Genomic DNA, 17,710 nt, shown 5'->3' with positions numbered 1-17,710 from the left:
CTACACCGCAAACTTTGTCTGCCACGTTATGCAAATTCTAGCCCTTGCCAGCACAGGACAGCGCAGCTTGGTATTTTTGAGGCACAGAGTGTAAGTCAAGCTCTGCTGAGCAAGAGGTCCATTTAGATTCCCCTTGAGTTTGGGCTGTGCTGCAGGACACCATGGTAACAGAACAATCTAGAGATCACAGCAGGGCACTGGGGAAACAGAAAGATCCTCCCATAAGTTCCAGAGAGTTACGATTACTTCTGCTTCATCCATGTGCAACTGGGTGGGCCACATGGGTGACTGAGGTAGCCCTGCAGCCTAGCTGCTTGATTGTCCATTCATTAAGACTAGGCTTGGGGATCCTTAGCAGCACATCCCATTGCTATTACATGCATGTTCCTTGAACATACCTCTTTGTTATGTACCTCTTTCTTCCAGAACTGTCATCTCCATATCCTCCCAAAGTTTTGGCATTCTCCTAGGGAGATAGCTAAATAACCAAGGTATACTTGCTGGCTACTGTGCTGATTGATGAGTTACTAAGAATTAAACTTTTAAAAACTAACTTTTTTTTTTCCCCTTCACAGTTTAGAATACATTTGGAAAGGCCAGGAACACAAAGTGTTTGAACTTATGTAACTGTGGCCACTTATACTGGGACCTATTAAAGTATTTGAAGCTCAAATGGTTTATCTTCTCTTTGACTTAACAACAACCATTTGGTTGCTCTTGTAGGAGGTCCTAGTGGAGCTGCTGGAGCAATGTATAGATGGTCTGTGGAAAGCAGAGCGTTATGAAACAATTTCTGAAGTTTCCAAACTGATCATTCCTATTTATGAAAAACGGCGTGAATTTGAGGTACTCATTTTGTAGTAGTTTGTATGTATCAGGTAATTTCATAGATTGCTAGGTTAAAAACAAGACACTTCTGTTTCTCACATTCTGAGTTAATGGATTGTAGTCTGTAAAGCACGCATTGTGCTTCATTGCTGGTCATTAAACAAATGAATGAAAGCAGTGGTCTGGAGGGTAATAAAGTTAAAGCATTCCTAGACGTGGAAGACCATTGCTAGTGAATAATGCCCATCTTCCTTTCCCTAAAATAAAGCTGTCATTCCCATATGCTCATCAAAGCCATAGATTCTTTTTGTCCTTTAATACATAGAGACTTGAGTGTTTTGAGGGTTAAGAAAAGTGTGAACTGTTCAAAGAGAGGACTAGGTCCTCAAGTAATGCAGTGGCTAACAGAGAGGAAGGAAGGAAGCTGTTACTGTCTTGCTACTCCCTAACACCTGCATTGATCTGTGCCTCAGTGAGGCTCAAATGCTGATCAGTGCTCCCCTTTCCCTTCCTCTATCCAGCTACATTAATAAAGCTATTAGAAGTCTTGATCTATTGTTTTCAACATAAAGTTGTTTTTAATCAGAAAAGAATTTCTGAGTAAAATACTGCAAGCTGGTCTACCCTTAAAGGCTTAGTCAGAGAACATGCTGAGACTGTAGGCTGTGTTCTGTTGAAAGACAGTGGTTTTATTGCAGACCACTGTACCTGTCAGACCTGAAGCCAAAATTTGCTTGAGACTGAGGTTTTTTGAAAGAAACTACATGAACTCAACCTCTTTAGAAATTCTGATTTGCATTCTCCAATGGATTGTGATCAAATACTCAGTAGCTTCCAGTGTTAGCTAGAATTTCCTGCTTGTGTAATTCTGCTCTAATGATGTCAAGATTTGTTTTTCAGAAACTTACTCAACTATACAGAACGCTTCATGGAGCATATGCTAAGATATTGGAAGTGATGCACACAAGGAAGAGGCTTCTTGGAACTTTTTTCAGAGTGGCCTTTTATGGACAAGTAAGTATATACACAGGTTTGCCAGCTACCGCTCACCTGGCATCCAGACCCATAAAGCTGCTGCTCGGTCAGGTCTGAAGCTGAAAAACCTACAAGCTCCTCTGGTGCTCCACCAGTGTGTTGTGTCTTTGTGTTTTGGTATTGCACCCTTGAGGTGAGTGTTTGTATCTCTCTCTGGGAGCACTTGATTTATTATAAATTTTATGTTTAAGCTGATGGGATTTTCATAAAGCAACTCAGCAGTAAGAAAATGGCTTAGTGGGTTCAGAAATTTTCCTTTTTTAAAAAAATTATAGTAGTTCAAGTTACACAAATGCAATTTAGCGTGTATAGTATATAACCAGTAATAGTATTCAACCATAGATTATAAACAGTAATAGTAACAGATATTTTCTTTTGCAGACAAATGCTGCTCCCATCTAAATATTAGTAAAGTAAAAGTTTACCATAGAAGCTGGAGGCAAAATATGTATCAGAGTTGGTTTCATACTTTTAGGGATAGATAGTATTTTTCATTAGCAGGGGTAGTTGGAAAAATGGAGATCTGGGGCTCAGTCTGGAAGAGTGTGATCTTACTGTATCTGATGCAGTCTTCTGAACCCGAAAGTAGTTGCATGGGTTTTTCTTCCACCTATAGCAGTTAATCTAATAAAGTGTGTTACTTCTCATCTCCCTTGCATCTCTGGACAATCTTCTTCTGCTTATGGACCCATAACCCCAAGGGAAATGCAGATTCCCTCTTTAGAAAATACTATGTAAATGATATTAGCCCTTCCTTTCCTGGTTCCTTCTTTTAGAAGATGTGATGAATACCCCTGAAACCATCATGGGTTTGTACCTTTGAACATCTCTGTCATTTCACGAACAACATATCTTTATTGAGAGCAGCTCAGAGGAGAAGGACCTGGGAGTGCTGGTTGATGAGAAGCTCAACATGAGCCAGCAATGTGCACTTGTAGTCCAGAAAGACAACCGTATCCTGGGCTGTATCAAAAGGAGAGTGGCCAGCAGGCTGAGGAAGGTGATTCTCCCTCTCTGCACTGCTCTCCTGGGACCCCACATGGAGTACTGCATTCAGGTCTGGGGCCCCTGGCACAGGGAGGGCATGGACATATTAGAATGAGCCTAGAAAAGGGCCACAAAGATTATCAAAGGGCTGGAGCCCCTCTCCTACAGAGACAGACTGAGGGAGCTGGGGATGTTCAGCCTGGAGAAGGGAAGGCTCCAGGAAGACCTTATAGCAGCCCTCCAGTACCTAAAGGGGAGCTACAGAAAATCTGGGAAGAGACTCTCTGTCATGGCATTTTAATTCCATAGGTTGGAATAAGATGATCCCTAAGGTCTATTCCAACCCAAGCCATTCTATGAGTCTATGATCAGTGACTTTTGCTGCAGCATTTTGTCCTCATCTTCATACTTTGGGTATGTAAAAAGTTAATATGGTTAGCAACAGATAAAAGGAAACAACTGCTAGTTTGGTTTTCTAGAATCTAGAAATAACTGGATCAATCCCTAAAACTAAGCAATATAACATACCATCCTGACAAACAATACTTGATCCAGTTTTCCATTTTCAAGCTTTGTCAGCTTTATAGATCAGCTACATACAGATAGTCTTAATAATGTCACAATTTCTGATTGGAGCAACTTGCCAAAGCATGAAGCTTTCAGGCTGTTTCCATTACAGGAAGAACTGGCAATGCAGGCACAACCTTTGGTGCAATTTTGTTTCTGTTTACAACAAATACACTTCCCTGAATACAAGAAGAATCAAAACAGTGGAAGCACGTTTCCTTATTTATTGCTTGAAGTCCCCGTTGGCTTACAGAAAATCCTTTCCTTTAGATTTTTCATATGGCTCTGCTTTCATGGCTTGGCAAATTTATGTCTTTCTACTCCTTCTTTATCCCTGGTTTTGGTGTTTTTTTGTTGTTGTTTTTTTTTTTTTTCTCCTAGTTGCCTCTTTCCAACCTTCCTAAAAGTCAACCTCTGACCAAACCCCTCTTCCACATTGTTTAGATTTCTCATTAGTCATACTAACGCCTTTGTGTTTAGCAATGACATGCTTATATTTGTTGAGGAATTTAAAAATTTATCTGCGCAATTTTTGAAGGAGTCTATTAAACAGACCACATTGTGAGATTTAGTGCAAGTCATAGTCTTCTAAACCTTCTTCACTTTCTGAAACGTTAGTAGGAAGTTGCTTTCAAAGTAGCAAATCTGAAATAATGTTTTCCAAGAGAAGAAACTCATCTATTCCTCATGCCTTGTTTATGATTACTACTAGACATTCTTTGAAGAAGAAGATGGAAAGGAATATATCTATAAAGAGCCCAAGCTGACAGGCCTATCAGAGATCTCTCTCAGACTTCTTAAACTTTATGGAGAAAAGTTTGGGTCGGAAACTGTAAAAATTATCCAGGATTCCAACAAGGTAAAGTTAAAATGCATGAACAACCTAACAAAATGCAGTGAATGTCAGGGCCACGTACTAGAGAGTGAACTGATGAGCGCACTGACAGAAATATCAGTTGTACTCTACTAATACTGGTCAGGCCTGGGACTACACTGCTCTAAGCACTGTGCAAATGCAGCACAGAAGGATGAGCTTTGCTCTGTGGACCTGACAGATGGGAGATGACGCAGCATCCCTTCCTTCTGCCAGTAGAGAGGGAGGAGTGAGCCCGGTCTTCTGCCCTTTTACAGGCACCTTGCTTCCAATTGCCCCTCCCATCCCTATGCTCCCACGTGGACAAAGTGCATAGCTTGGCAGTGTGGTGCTGATCTGTCTTCCAGGTGGAAATAAATGCATTGGGAAGTGGCAATTCACGTCTCTCTGAGCCCTGTTGCTGAAAGGTGTTGGGAACCAGCACAGAGGAGCAGATGATTGGAAGGAGAATTACTTGTCATTGTCATTACTTGACACTCCAAATCTAAGAGAAAATCTTTCCCGGCCTCATAATCATAGCTTCCTTTCCCTATAGAATATCCATTTATGCTCACTACAAGGACTGTGCACGCTCTTGGGTTGCAACTGTGGATATGTCTTAGTTACTAAAGATAGTGCTAGAGACCTCAAATGTTGTTTTGTGCAAACCTGCAGATTTGCATGGTACAGCACAGTGCTGCATAAATGCTAGCTCATGGCTGGGAAGCAATATGATCATATTGGAAGTTCAGGAGTGTGCTGCATTGATTGATAGCACAATATGACTATCCCTTCGAGGTGTACCTTGTTTGGCACCAAATGTGGTATTTCTTATGCCACAGCCTCATTGTCTTGTATGTCTGCTGACTGATGGTCTAACCAACACAGCTGAGGTTAAAAGGAGTGTTTGATGTATCATTCACATGTGTGCAATGGGGCCAGGGCAGCAGAGAGTCAGAGTGTATATCTGATCCCTATAGATAAATTAAATGATTGTGAGTTAAATTGCTAACCTTTGTTCTTTAGTGAGAAACTCTCTTATTTCACAGGTCAATGTTAAAGACCTTGACCCTAAGTATGCTCATATTCAAGTGACTTATGTGAAGCCCTATTTTGAAGACAAAGAAATCTCTGAAAGAAAGACTGAATTTGAAAGAAATCACAACATCAATAGATTTGTATTTGAGACTCCTTACACTTTATCTGGAAAAAAACATGGCAGTGTGGAAGAACAGTGTAAAAAAAGAACCATTCTAACTAGTAAGTACAAGCATCTGAACTTGAGACAGTGGGTATCAGCAACTGGTTCTAGACCTTTTTATCTTGTAAAAACTTCTTAATCAAAATTGTGATATGATATTCTGGTTAGGAGGGGGGATTTACCTTGCATTTCTATGTGCAAATTTTTACAAGTGAATAAACTGTGATACTAAATTATAGCCTTATTCAGGATTTCACATACACGAAGTAAAACTTTGAGCATAAGGATGTGTCTGTATATACTCCTGTTTGCTAAAAGACTTTTCAATCTATAAACCTCATTTGCTGTTTCTGCTAGCTTCGAACTCCTTTCCATACGTAAAGAAGAGAATTCCAGTCAATTATGAACACCAGGTTAATTTAAAACCAATTGATGTTGCAACTGATGAAATAAAAGACAAGACAGCAGAGCTGCAAAAACTCTGCTCTGCTGGTGATGTTGACATGATCCAGCTGCAGCTCAAACTGCAAGGCTGTGTTTCTGTGCAGGTAAGGCTTGACATCTATTCAAAATTACATTTATATACACATCTCTGAGTGAGTCATCTTTTCACAACGCAGCACATTTACTTTCCAGAAATCATTAACTACCTGGTTTGCAGCACTGCAGCCATCATCCTGCCAACACAGCTTGCCTTGCCACACATATTTGTGGGTGGTTTGTGGCAATAAGGGTTTTGTCCAGGGGTGTTTGCAGTGCCAAGTCCAAGTGTAGCTGCACATTAGTTGTCCATGGGTGGATGCTAAATTATACTTAGTTCTTGAAGACTGTACTGTAAATATCAGGCTCAAATAACCTTTTTGTGAACCTGACTTTTCTCCAGCCGGATATATGACCTTAAGACTCAGACCATACAGCTTGCCAAACGGAAATAAGAGGAAAGTATGAGGAAACAGATTGCCTCTCTGTTTTTTATCTCCCTTTATCTTTTGGTCTTAAAAAGCCTAGATGGAAAACAATTCTCAAGTGTAAAGACTTCAGGTGCCTCTGGTGATACTAGTAATGTAGAGCTGGTGGCATTCAAATAATAAGCTAATTATTTTCAAGGAAAAAAAAAGATAAATACTTCTTAACTACCTTTAGCAACTCAATTGAAGTTCTATCATAAATGATTCCTTACTTCTTTGGTTCCAGGTTAATGCTGGTCCCTTGGCCTATGCCAGGGCTTTCCTCAGTGACAGCCAGTCCAGCAAATATCCCGCTAAGAAGGTGAATGAGTTGAAAGAAATGTTCAGGTAGGACTTCTAATGTAATAAAAACTTGTCAACTGGCTGGAATATGGTAGTTGCTTTTCTTGTGTTTTGGTGTGTTTCCAAAATCAGTAAATGCTGAATGCTCACGTCTTATAAAGGTCCAGATCTGATGGTGCCATGGTTGCTCAGACATATGGAAAAAAGCCACTGTAACTATATATGTCAAGTGTTCCCAGTCTTCGGGTTGTGATTTCCATGACTGAATGCCTGCTTCAGTTTTTTGTGTGCATATTTGAGTTTATAGAAAGTACATTTGAAAATTAGAGGTCTAATAGTCTTGTGTTCAGGACTCTTTCATTTTGTGCATTTTTTCCCCATCTTTCCAAAGAGGTTTTTGACTATATAATGATGAACTTCAAATATTTTAAAGCAAATCCCTTTTTTATGGGAGACCATCATTCTTGACTGTTGCTATATTTGGACCCTATATGACTTGCACAGACATTTTTTTAACTCTCTCCAGTCCCCCAGAATAGGTGCATAGACCATGGCCTTTTACTTCCCACTTGAAAGTGTCCCCCTTATAATCCAGCAGCTCCTGCTTCACCTCAGGATGACGTGTGTTCCCACACTTCACCACACTACTTTCTGGACCTCTTGGGAGCAAGCAGTTGCCCACCAGCTCCTGCATTCATGGCTTGGTGCTGGTGACACCCATTTCATCTGCAGGTGACAAAGCAGCATTAGGGCCAATTCTAGGTATCTTCAGTGTATTGAGTAATCTAGCAAACTATTGAAAGAATAAGGGAATACTCCCTGCAAACCTGCCATGCATGGCTGCAGAACAGAGGAGAAGGTCAAACATAATCTGTTTCATGCAAAAAATAAAATAAATAAATAAATACATTTCTCAAAAATCCCAGACATGATTGTAGTATTTTCACTATAGTCTCATTAGAGAGAGAGAAATAATGCCTGTGAAATAAGAGAAGAAAATGAGCAACACTAACCGAGAAAACAGTGTTACAGCTCCCCATGATCTATATTTCTTGTCTGGTGTTAGCAACTTGACCTCGTGTAGTGCAAGTGCTGCATCACATACATCCAGATTTGTCAAGCCCTGTACAACTGATTTCCCTCCTGTGCCTGAGCATGGTTTGCCTCTGTTTTTTGACCCCACCTGCTGCTGGTTGGGCTCATCTGAGATCTACAAGCTGTGTGTGGTGCCACAGGTTCTGGAGAAGATCAGAGATCATTGTGCAGTGCAGGTATGTGCTCCCTTTATTGAGCACTCGGGCTCAAAGGAACCCAGCAGAACACGATCCTGTGCTGAAGTCCCTCCCCATTCACTGACCCACTGTGCCAGGAATGCCTCTAGAATGTGACTTGTCCCAGACACTGGGGAACAGGGGAAAACTGTTTTATTTCGGTAAAAAAAAAAAAAAAAAAAAAAAAAAAAGACTGGGAAATTGTAATACACAAAGTTCATTCCTTTCCTCCCCAGGAAGTTTATACAAGCCTGTGGAATTGCTCTGGAGCTCAACGAGCGACTCATTAAGGAGGATCAAGTGGAGTACCATGAGGGACTAAAATCAAACTTCCGGGATATGGTGAAAGAGCTTTCAGATATCATCCATGAACAGGCATGTACTGCATGTCAAGAGCCCACAAAAGTGGTTCTCTGTGCTTGTAAATTAGCTAATGTTGAAAACTTACTGAAAACTAAATGAAAACACCTCATGTAATTTAACTAAATTCAAAAAAGGCAAATAACTAAATGTGAAAAGTAAATGATACACTCGGTAGGTTCCTAACAACCAGTTTCTGTTGCTTGCAAGCCTCATCCTGGCATTGGTATACAGGGTGGAGTCTTCAGTGACACACATCATTAGTTTCCTGGCTACTGTGGTCATCAGAAATCTTGTGCCGTGTTTTGTTTCATGCTTTCTGCATTGGAAAAGTCCTGTGATAAGTCACAGGTTGAAATTGTCTGGCAAAATTTCCGTTTCCTGTTATATCCCACTTATGTTCCTTTTTTTTTTTTTTTTTTTTTTTAAAGGATATTTTCTTTGAATTTTGACTTAATGCTAACTATTCATATGCACTGATAAGGTATTTGTGCTAAATTATGTGACCCATGTTTTAACATTTGATTGGATCTTTCTAGGAAAACACACTTGAATAGTGACATCAGAGAGGGGAGAGGTTCAGGAAACAATTCCACATCTACCTAATATCATGCTATGAGATCAGATGAAAACTGTTTTTCTGAAGTAACCTCTTTATCTCTGTACTCTAATTGTGCCTTCATTATGACGAAAGAAAAATAAATGTAGATTTATAGTATCAAGCATGTAAGATGAATGGTTCTGACTGTGTTGTGATTCATAGGTCTTGAAAGTTAGAATAATGTTTTCAAAATCTCCCAGTTCCTCTACAAAGTCATTTAGCTTCTCACGCCATAGGTAGATAAACTGCTTAAATATAGTTTATTTCCCTTTTATACAACAGTTCCACGTGTGGCAATTAAAAATGTAGCATGTTAAGTTCCTAAAAATAGAGAGACAAATTCCACAACAAACTGAGAAGTAGATAAGAAAAATGAGCAAGTAGCAAAATAATATAACTGCACCAGGCTGCTATTTCTAAGTCACGTTTATTTACAGTAAAATAATGCTTATGAAAATCAAACAAAGGGTTTTTTTTATGGAAAAGTACCATATCATTTCAGGGAAGCAGGATGAGTAGTCTCATGACGCAGCTGAATTTTGTCATAGAAATATAAGGGAGGATCTGTTTGAGAATAAGTAATATTCTGCTTGCGACCACCATTTTCCTAGCGTGCAAACTACTATTTTGCACATTTAGTGCATTCATTTTTTCCATTTACACTCCCTACCTTGTTTACTTCACTGTTGAATTTTGCTCAGAGATGTTTGTCCATAGGAGTTGCCACCTGCTTACTCTACACTGTTTGCAAGTAAACCTCTCCAAGACATTTGATTTGCATGCAGCTGCTGGAACTTCTGTGGTTTCTGAATTCTGCAATAGTCAAATTGAAAACAAATTGCTCAGTTCTGCACTCTGGCAGTATAATAGTTTAGATTATCTTAGAACAAAGAAGCATTATTAAAGCACACCCTATTATCTTTACATATTTACAAATACAATGTCTTGTTCTCTTCTGTTGATATGTGAAATATTGCAGCAACGGAAGAGTCAAAGTGAATTGCTCACTGGAAGGAGGTATTTTCACTTTCTTCTATGGGGCTTTAGTATTTTGTAGTTGATCAAAAAACAGCTTAAAACATCATGTTTACAAGCACTGTTCATAATCGTACAAAATTGTATAGATAACTGCTGACATTAATTTTGTATTGCCATCAAATGAGCCAAGTATCTAGCAATTTAAACAATGAAACATTTTCTTTTTCTGCAAAATTGCTCAGTTAAGTGTAAAAAGTATATTATATTAATTTATATTAATTTCATTACAAATAACAAATCCTTTTCTAATTTTTTTCAGTGCCCCAAAGCAACACAGGCAGTGCATTTACTTTGAGGTGGCAGGGCAGATGGGTCAGCCTGTGACCTATCTACTGATATTTTAAGTTAGGGAAATGTAAAAACAAAAAATTGGTAAACTGCACCTGAATAAGTACAAGAAGCCTCAGAGAGTGTCTGAATACTGATGTCCAGAAACTGTTTATGATGGCCAGTGATCTCAGTTTCACAAATGTAAATTAAGACTAACTTGTTGGCTGATGAACCACAGAGTGAAAAACAAATACTCAATAAGCTCTAGAGCAGCTCTACCAGTACAGTCAGATTCCATGCGGTGAGACCATCCTTCAGCTTATAAAATACAAAATTTTGTCACAGGTATAGTGGGTGTTTGTTATACTTAGCTGCATATGCTCCCCGTGTTTATTAATGAATTAATATATATATATATATATATCACTGCTAAGATATAATACAATTCTCTCTGTATAGAATTTTTTTTTCTTTGTTTGACTGGATAGTCATAACTGAAAGCTATCTGGTAATGTGGAGAAGAACGTATATATGAATGCTACAGAAATTGCTAAATTACTGTTCTTTCTCATTTTTTGTTGTGCTGCCTTTGTGAAACAGCTTTGAAGACAAGGTTGGATATCTTTTTCACGTATCTTTTTAAAGAGCTTGATTATAATAATGAACTAAAACACTTACTGAACTTGTGGCTGTTTTGTTTCGTCTAGATGTACCATGAAGATACAATGCATTCGCCATGGATGCATGACTCCTTACATGTCTTCTGCGCCATCAGCGGGACATCTGGTGATGGAAGTTATTGTTCACTCAGACCCACTGCTGAAATATAAACGTATCAGCGTAATTTTACAGAGCTTTCTCAGGAATATTTGGAACTGTACAAAAGATGTTAAAAAGAATCCATGATACGTGAATTTACCATTTTCTTCCTCCAAAGTTACTATGCTTTCAAACAGGGTGCTTGCTTATTTTGCTGAGCAACACTGAAAGTGCCTGGACATTGCACCACTGTGCTTGTTTTCTACCTTTTTTTTTTTTTTTTTTTTTTTTTTTAAGTGTATAACAGGACATGGGAAGGCAGTTATCTAAGTATGTATTGAATTGCAGAACTATGAATTGGAATGTTAATGGTACTATGTAAAATTGTATAATGGAATATGATAAAATGTAAAACTACTTTGTAAATAGAAGGAGCATAGAGTATATAGAAATTAGCACTGTATCATATTTGCTGCTAAAAGCTTTCTCGGGCAGGGAAGATGACGGAGAAGTTGTAAGAGATCTCACTTGTAAGAGATCTTCCTTGTCTAGAAAGTGACAGGGGGTCCAGACGCCCCTGTTTCCCTCATATGATGAGAGTAAACTTGTGTTAGTCTGGAATAACTAAAACCCGAATCAGAAATTATAGTTTTTGTACATCCTTTGGGCAGATAATTGTAAAGTGACCTCCATGAGAACTGAGTATACTATAGATGATTTGAATTTTGGCTAACCTTTCATGTCTCTAAGAGGATGGATTGTAGTCACTAAGGACAACCTAACAAATTTGTCATTTGATACCAGTTTTTCCTCTTTATCATTCATTGTCTCACACAAATATAAACTCTGAGAACACCTTAAAGTGAGTTGGGCATTATAAAGTGCTTTAATGTCTTTTGATATAATTCTAATAATCTGTGAGATGTGTTTTAAAAAGAAGTGCAGTGCGTTGAAATTAAGTAAATCATACATAAATGGTATTGTTTTAACATCATATGACATGCATGTTCCCTCCTGTTAAATTGATCTGCTTTCTGCAAACTTGTTATTTTTGTCCAAGAAGTGGTTGAAGAAAATCTTTTCTCCATAATGCTTTTATTCCATCTTCCCCTCCCTAGAGCTTTAGTATGTTAGCTCTGTCTCCTTTAATAAGACGCTTTCAGATCCAGAAAGAAGAAAACAGATCAGTAATTTTTTTATCCACCAACATTTAGATGTCCATGTTTTTCCAAGTCCCATAAATTGTAAATATGGTTCCAGTAGTTGATATGGGAAGGGGTTTTGTTTGTTTCTTTTTAATGATATGTAACAAAATGCCATAATAAAAGGACTCCAGCCTAGGTATTTAGCTTGGCTATAGTGTCCATAGAACGTTAAGCTTCTAATTTCTGTAACAAAAAGTATCTTCAAATAGTAAATGGACCACATTTCAAAATGTTCATTATGCATGATTCTAAATACCCGAAATTAATTGTCTTTTGAGAAACAAATGTTGTGATCCATACATTCACCCCCTAGCAGTTGCAAGCAACTTATAGATATGCCAGTGTAACAGACAGCTCACATTTCTGCTTCTATGTGCTTTTATGCTAGGCAAGCCCTAAATTTAGTTTAACAGAAAGAGGAAGAGAGTTTGAATGTTTAAATATGGTTACTACCTTACTGATTTTCATCTTTCAGCAAATAATGTTTAAAGGCAGATAGTGAGAGTTTCCCAAATTACTTTTCTAAAAGGTGATGAAGCTGCTTAATAGTGGATACATTAAAAACCTTGTTTTTGGAGCTAGTAATACTTTAAACATCAGTACTAAAGACCTATTCTGAATACAAGAAGCAATAATGAGAATTCACTAAAATTCATGAACTATCACTCTCTTATCAGTTACATTTTTCTGTAGCAATTTTCCTGGAATTGCGGTGAAATACTTGGATGTCCGTAATGTTCCAAAATAATGTTTATGGATTGATTTTCATATTTTATTCCTTATTTTTGGTGAAATTCCAGTGAAATTCTTGTTTGTGTGTCTGTATGTCTTTAATGTTCCAAGATGAAATTTTGTCTGAACTTCTAAACCTAATGTTGGTATTGGAGTTATTCTATCATTTCATTTTAATATCAATATGGAAACCTGTCTCAGTAATTCAGCCACCCCAAAAAAATATTTAATACAAGTCCTTCCTTCTTTGGAAGAATATAAATATCATTTATTAGCACTTCAGTTTTTCTTACACTGCCTAACTAAGCAACAGTGGGTGTCATTTGGCCTATAATAATTAGTAGACATATTTTAAATTACAAATGGCATGCACACTTTCTAATACCAGTGTATCTGCACATATGTATTTTATATATAAGACTTTTTTTATATAGGACTTCTAATAACTTTTGCTGCAAAACTAGTCTCTATCAAGTCTCTAGAACAAATGCATTGGTAATTTAGCAATTACTTGATTGTTTGCATAAAGGGAAAGGAAAAAGGGTAAAATGCTTGGCAATGAGGCACTTGACTACTATCAGTATCCGGATTGTTTTGGATAATAGTATGTGTTAGAGCCAAATTGTTTGCAGATAGGACATAAAGAGCAATGCAGGGTCTGCCAGCACTTTATATTCAAGAAATACTTTTAGAGATTTATATACCTGTGTGGGATAGCACAGGAAAGCATAAACATTTCCTGTCATCTCTGACATGCTGTTTTTCTCTCTGCAGAGAGATAAGTAAGTAGTACTTTCAGACTTCAGAGCTACATTTCTTTCAAAAAAAATTAAAATAAAATAGTCTGGAACCCAGAATTTACTACAGCCGAGGATATATTTCTATGTGCTACTTGACGTTCTAAATTTCTTCTGAGAATCGACATTTTCTTGAGACAGGGTAATGAATGGGAAATCTTGGGTCTGAGAATATCTGTAGTGTGTGAACATGAACATCTTGCTTCAGAAGCCTTTTGAACATATACCACATGGTATTTTGATATCGAGTAAGAGTTTACATAGGCATAATGCATTTTGTCTTAAAGTATGTTTGTTTTCCCTTCTTGTAAAGACAGCATCCCATTGACTTTGCAGCAGGCTTCAGAATAAAGGGGAGGAAGAGACTCTCCCTCTCCAACTTCACTTAACACGTAAAAAAAAAAAAAAAAAAAAAAAAAGAGGAAAAAACACATGATTTGCCCACTTTAAGAGTGTAGCATGTGTCTAGGGTGTTTCTTTTGATACTCATTGAGCTAAGTTCTCCTAATTAAACAAAGCGATCTTACTGGATTTGGAAATACCATATGCAACTAATTATTATGCAACCACATACTGTAGTACATACTCTTTAGATAATATGCTTGTGTCAAGCAATGGTAAACCAATTATGATATACACCTAATAATCTATTGTAATCTACTCTCTCTTCATGTAAATAGCATCTGCTAGCCCATAGTCATAGCAGAAGTGTTTTTATCGTGCATGTTGCATGTATATGTGTTGTACAAGCTCTCTTTAACTTTCTGTATGTGATGACAGAATGGTACATACTGTTTGACTTGGTTGTTAACTGGTGTAACTTTGGCACTGAGAAATACACAAAGCTACTCCAGAGAATTCTGACACCAGTGATCCTATATTGCTCTTTTTATTACTGTTTTCTTTTTCTTGAAGAATCAAAAATTTTGACAAGAAGCAAGGACAAATTCATATTTCAGTTGATAAAAGAAGGGACAGTTTGTTCTAGGTCACACTAAAAGACCACAAAATCAGAAAAAATAAGTGTTGCAATCAATACACTTTGCGTAGGCTTCTTTTTTTCCTTCACTGAACAACAGAATGTCTTATCTGAAGATACCATGCTAAGATTTGTGAAACCTAGCCAAATGTGTTATTGCATACACTTAAAAACAAACAAACAAACAAACAAAAAACACACACAGGGAAAACAAAGAAAAAAACTTCAAATACATAAGTACACCAAATGTAATCATTAACAGTGAATTTTTCATTGTCAAATAGAAGCTGTTGATTCAGAAATACCAAAGGAGCAAGAATGCCACACATCCTTCTCTGAGCATCCTGGAAATATGATTCTTCAAGAAACCAACAACTGAGACAGGAATGTATACAAATTTATAAATAGAAATAAAGTATGATTCACCCGTGAAGAAATGTCACGGCAAGTCAGCCTACTTTCCTAAAAAGTAAGCTCGTGATCATGTTTTTGCTGTGTTTTGTAGTTCCAATTTTCAAACCTACACTTCTGCTCTTTGGGAATATGTTTATGGTTGCTCTACTCCAACTAACTCGGCTTAGATTGCTAGATTCAGTTGCCAGTAAACTAGTAAATATTCCAAGCACAGGCTATTACGTGATGTAATGGAAGTCAGTAATACCATTGCTATTTACCTCACACCATCTGATAAAGGACAAATTGCTTTTTCTACTGCTCTCTTCTACTTTCAAGGCTTTCTGTACAGGGTTCTTGCAAGTCTTGTCAAAACAGCTGCAGAATATTCCTGGCCTCCATTTGTGAGTTATAAGAGGCAAAGCATTTACTCTCTTGCTAAATAAATAGACAAGTTAAGCAGACCTTGGCATTCGGGGAAATGAGCAGAAAAGTTGATGCATGCATTTACAGTAGCTAATTCTTGGAGAGGGACATGATTTTTGCATGAGCATAGTTGGTTCTACATCTATCCCAAAGGGCTCTTCAAGGGAATTGGTTTTTATTCAACATGATTTCTGGATTCCAGTGATGCTTGGGTAGCAGCTCAGAGAGAACTTGCAGAGTTTATGTCTGTTTTGAGCACGTGTACTCCAAAACTCTTGACATCCCCCAAAGAATATTGAGGTCAAAAAGGGAGAGGCCCAGTGAGTCAGACCATATTTTTTTCAGCTCACATTTTTGGACTTTTATGGTTCTGATCCAACTGTATTCTAGTTGACTGAGCTCCTTTTTTAATTGACCCCAGCCATCTTTTGAAGAGCTTGTAATTGTGACAGGTAAGATCTAAGGTATTCACAGAAGTTGCTGCAAAATCAGAAATTATAAAGGAGGAATTTCATGGTCAGTGTGGGGCAACTGAAGACTTCTGCTCCCAGACGGGACAGTCCCATACTCCCTCCCCTTCCCCCCCCCCCCCCCCACTGCTAATTACTGCTGCCTCTTCTTGCACCTAGTAATCATGAAGTCACACGCATTAGACTCATTTATTAATCTGATTTATAGAACACGTAGAGAAATATATATATATATATGTTTTTTGTTTGTTTGTTTGTTTAATGCATCAGCAGACTTGATACACAGCCTATGATCTCTATCTTAACATGGGTGGAAATGGCAAGAACACACAGCCATGGGCAGATCAGCAGTATAATCTTAAACCCGTTTACACCAAATATGATGCCATGTGCCAAGTAGCTATTTAGTAGTCTTTTAGAAATACCTCAGGTGTGTCTGTCATGAGTTTGTCACTGTGTCATGGATGTATTATCTAAGAGCATCAGGAAGCATGAGATTCACAACAGAAAGATGCAGGACAGGACTCACTGAGATTGAGAAATGAAGTCTTGGGGAGGTGGTAAGGATCAAAGGGTTTGGCAAGAGCTCTGATTGCCGTGCAATGGGATATGGGAGGGGAAAGTGACGACGGGCTGAGTGAGGGGGAAGAAGGCTGCCGGTGAAAAACATTTCAACTGCCTCCAACTATGGGCAGGCAGCCAAAAGCATGCTAAGCATTGGATGTGGGCTTGGCACTGTGTCCCCCAAGAGCAGGAGTGGACAAAACAGAAAGAAGGAAGGAAAGAAAACATTCACAAGGAAACTGAAAGCAAGGGAGAGGTCACTGGGTCTCTGATCAGTTTTAGTCTACGAAGGTCATCTGTAGCAACCATAGTCCTCACCAGCTACGCACGGTTATACAGCCTGACATGTAAATTCATGTCCTGGAACTTTAAGTCACACTTTCCATTTGTTTATAATTCCAGGTCTTTGGGTGCTTTCTAGCAGCAACTAGGAAATTTGCTAAATCCTCTTGTTTTCCCAGGAGTACGATAACAAACAGGCAGAAAAGAAAATTTACAGCATTAACACAGGATATTCCCCACCCTATTATAAAAAGATCTGCTTCCCTTTTTCTAAAAAGGGTCTCTAAAAAGCAGATGAACTCTTGCAAAACTCCTTGAAGAGCTGAGTAAATACCAAACAGTGCAGTTGACTTAGGAATAATAATTTTCACTAATTAATTTCAGTTTGCCCTGAAATTTAGCCAAAGTTTCCTTTCTGCTTCTTCTGTGCTTTTTTATACCTCTATTAGGGTGACAACTAGGAGCAAACTTGCTAGCTACCACAAAAATCTAGGTTCTGAAAAAAACTCCTTATCCCAATTTTTTTCTTATCCTGGAAATATCAAAAGATCACTTGTGTGATATTCCACCTCTGCAGAAATCTGGGAAAACTGCTGCCATATTACACTAGTAGAAATGAGGGCAATAGTGCAAGCGCCCATATCATGCTTGCAAAAGAGCTGAAGAAGAGGAAGTTTGGGGATGTTTGTAGAAGACAAACATCCCCAAACATCAGTAGTAGTAGATCAGAAAATGAAGTATATGTATTATATGTACGTTTAGTACAGATGAGAACTCTAGCAATGGCATGAATTTGAGGGATTGGGAAGAAGGGAGTTCTGCTGGGAGGGGGATTGAATAAC

The 17,710-nt window shown here is 38.1% G+C and overlaps 1 protein-coding gene across 3 annotated transcripts in view; it reads left to right on the top strand.

Annotated features, from left to right (window-relative positions):
* The window catches only part of DOCK11 (dedicator of cytokinesis 11), an 82,318-nt gene extending 67,604 nt beyond the window's left edge, over positions 1–14,714 (top strand). For 2 of the 3 annotated variants that reach the window (XM_084534387.1, XM_084534386.1), the window contains exons 46-53: positions 724–846; positions 1,729–1,842; positions 4,130–4,276; positions 5,320–5,530; positions 5,829–6,019; positions 6,666–6,766; positions 8,229–8,367; positions 10,969–14,714. In XM_084534387.1, coding sequence (XP_084390513.1) covers positions 724–846; positions 1,729–1,842; positions 4,130–4,276; positions 5,320–5,530; positions 5,829–6,019; positions 6,666–6,766; positions 8,229–8,367; positions 10,969–11,091 — 1,149 coding nt within the window. In that variant the 3' untranslated portion in view covers positions 11,092–14,714. Of the gene's footprint in view, positions 1–723; positions 847–1,728; positions 1,843–4,129; positions 4,277–5,319; positions 5,531–5,828; positions 6,020–6,665; positions 6,767–8,228; positions 8,381–10,968 lie in introns of all 3 variants that reach the window. The other variant, XM_084534388.1, reaches the window with a different exon arrangement.
* The last annotated feature ends 2,996 nt before the right edge of the window (positions 14,715–17,710 follow it).

Source organism: Aythya ferina (assembly GCF_964211825.1).
Source record: "Aythya ferina genome assembly, chromosome: 13".
Classification (NCBI taxonomy): Eukaryota; Metazoa; Chordata; class Aves; order Anseriformes; family Anatidae; genus Aythya; species Aythya ferina.
The sequence above is the reverse complement of the archived record's forward strand: the minus strand, read 5'-3'. Positions and strand labels throughout refer to the sequence as shown.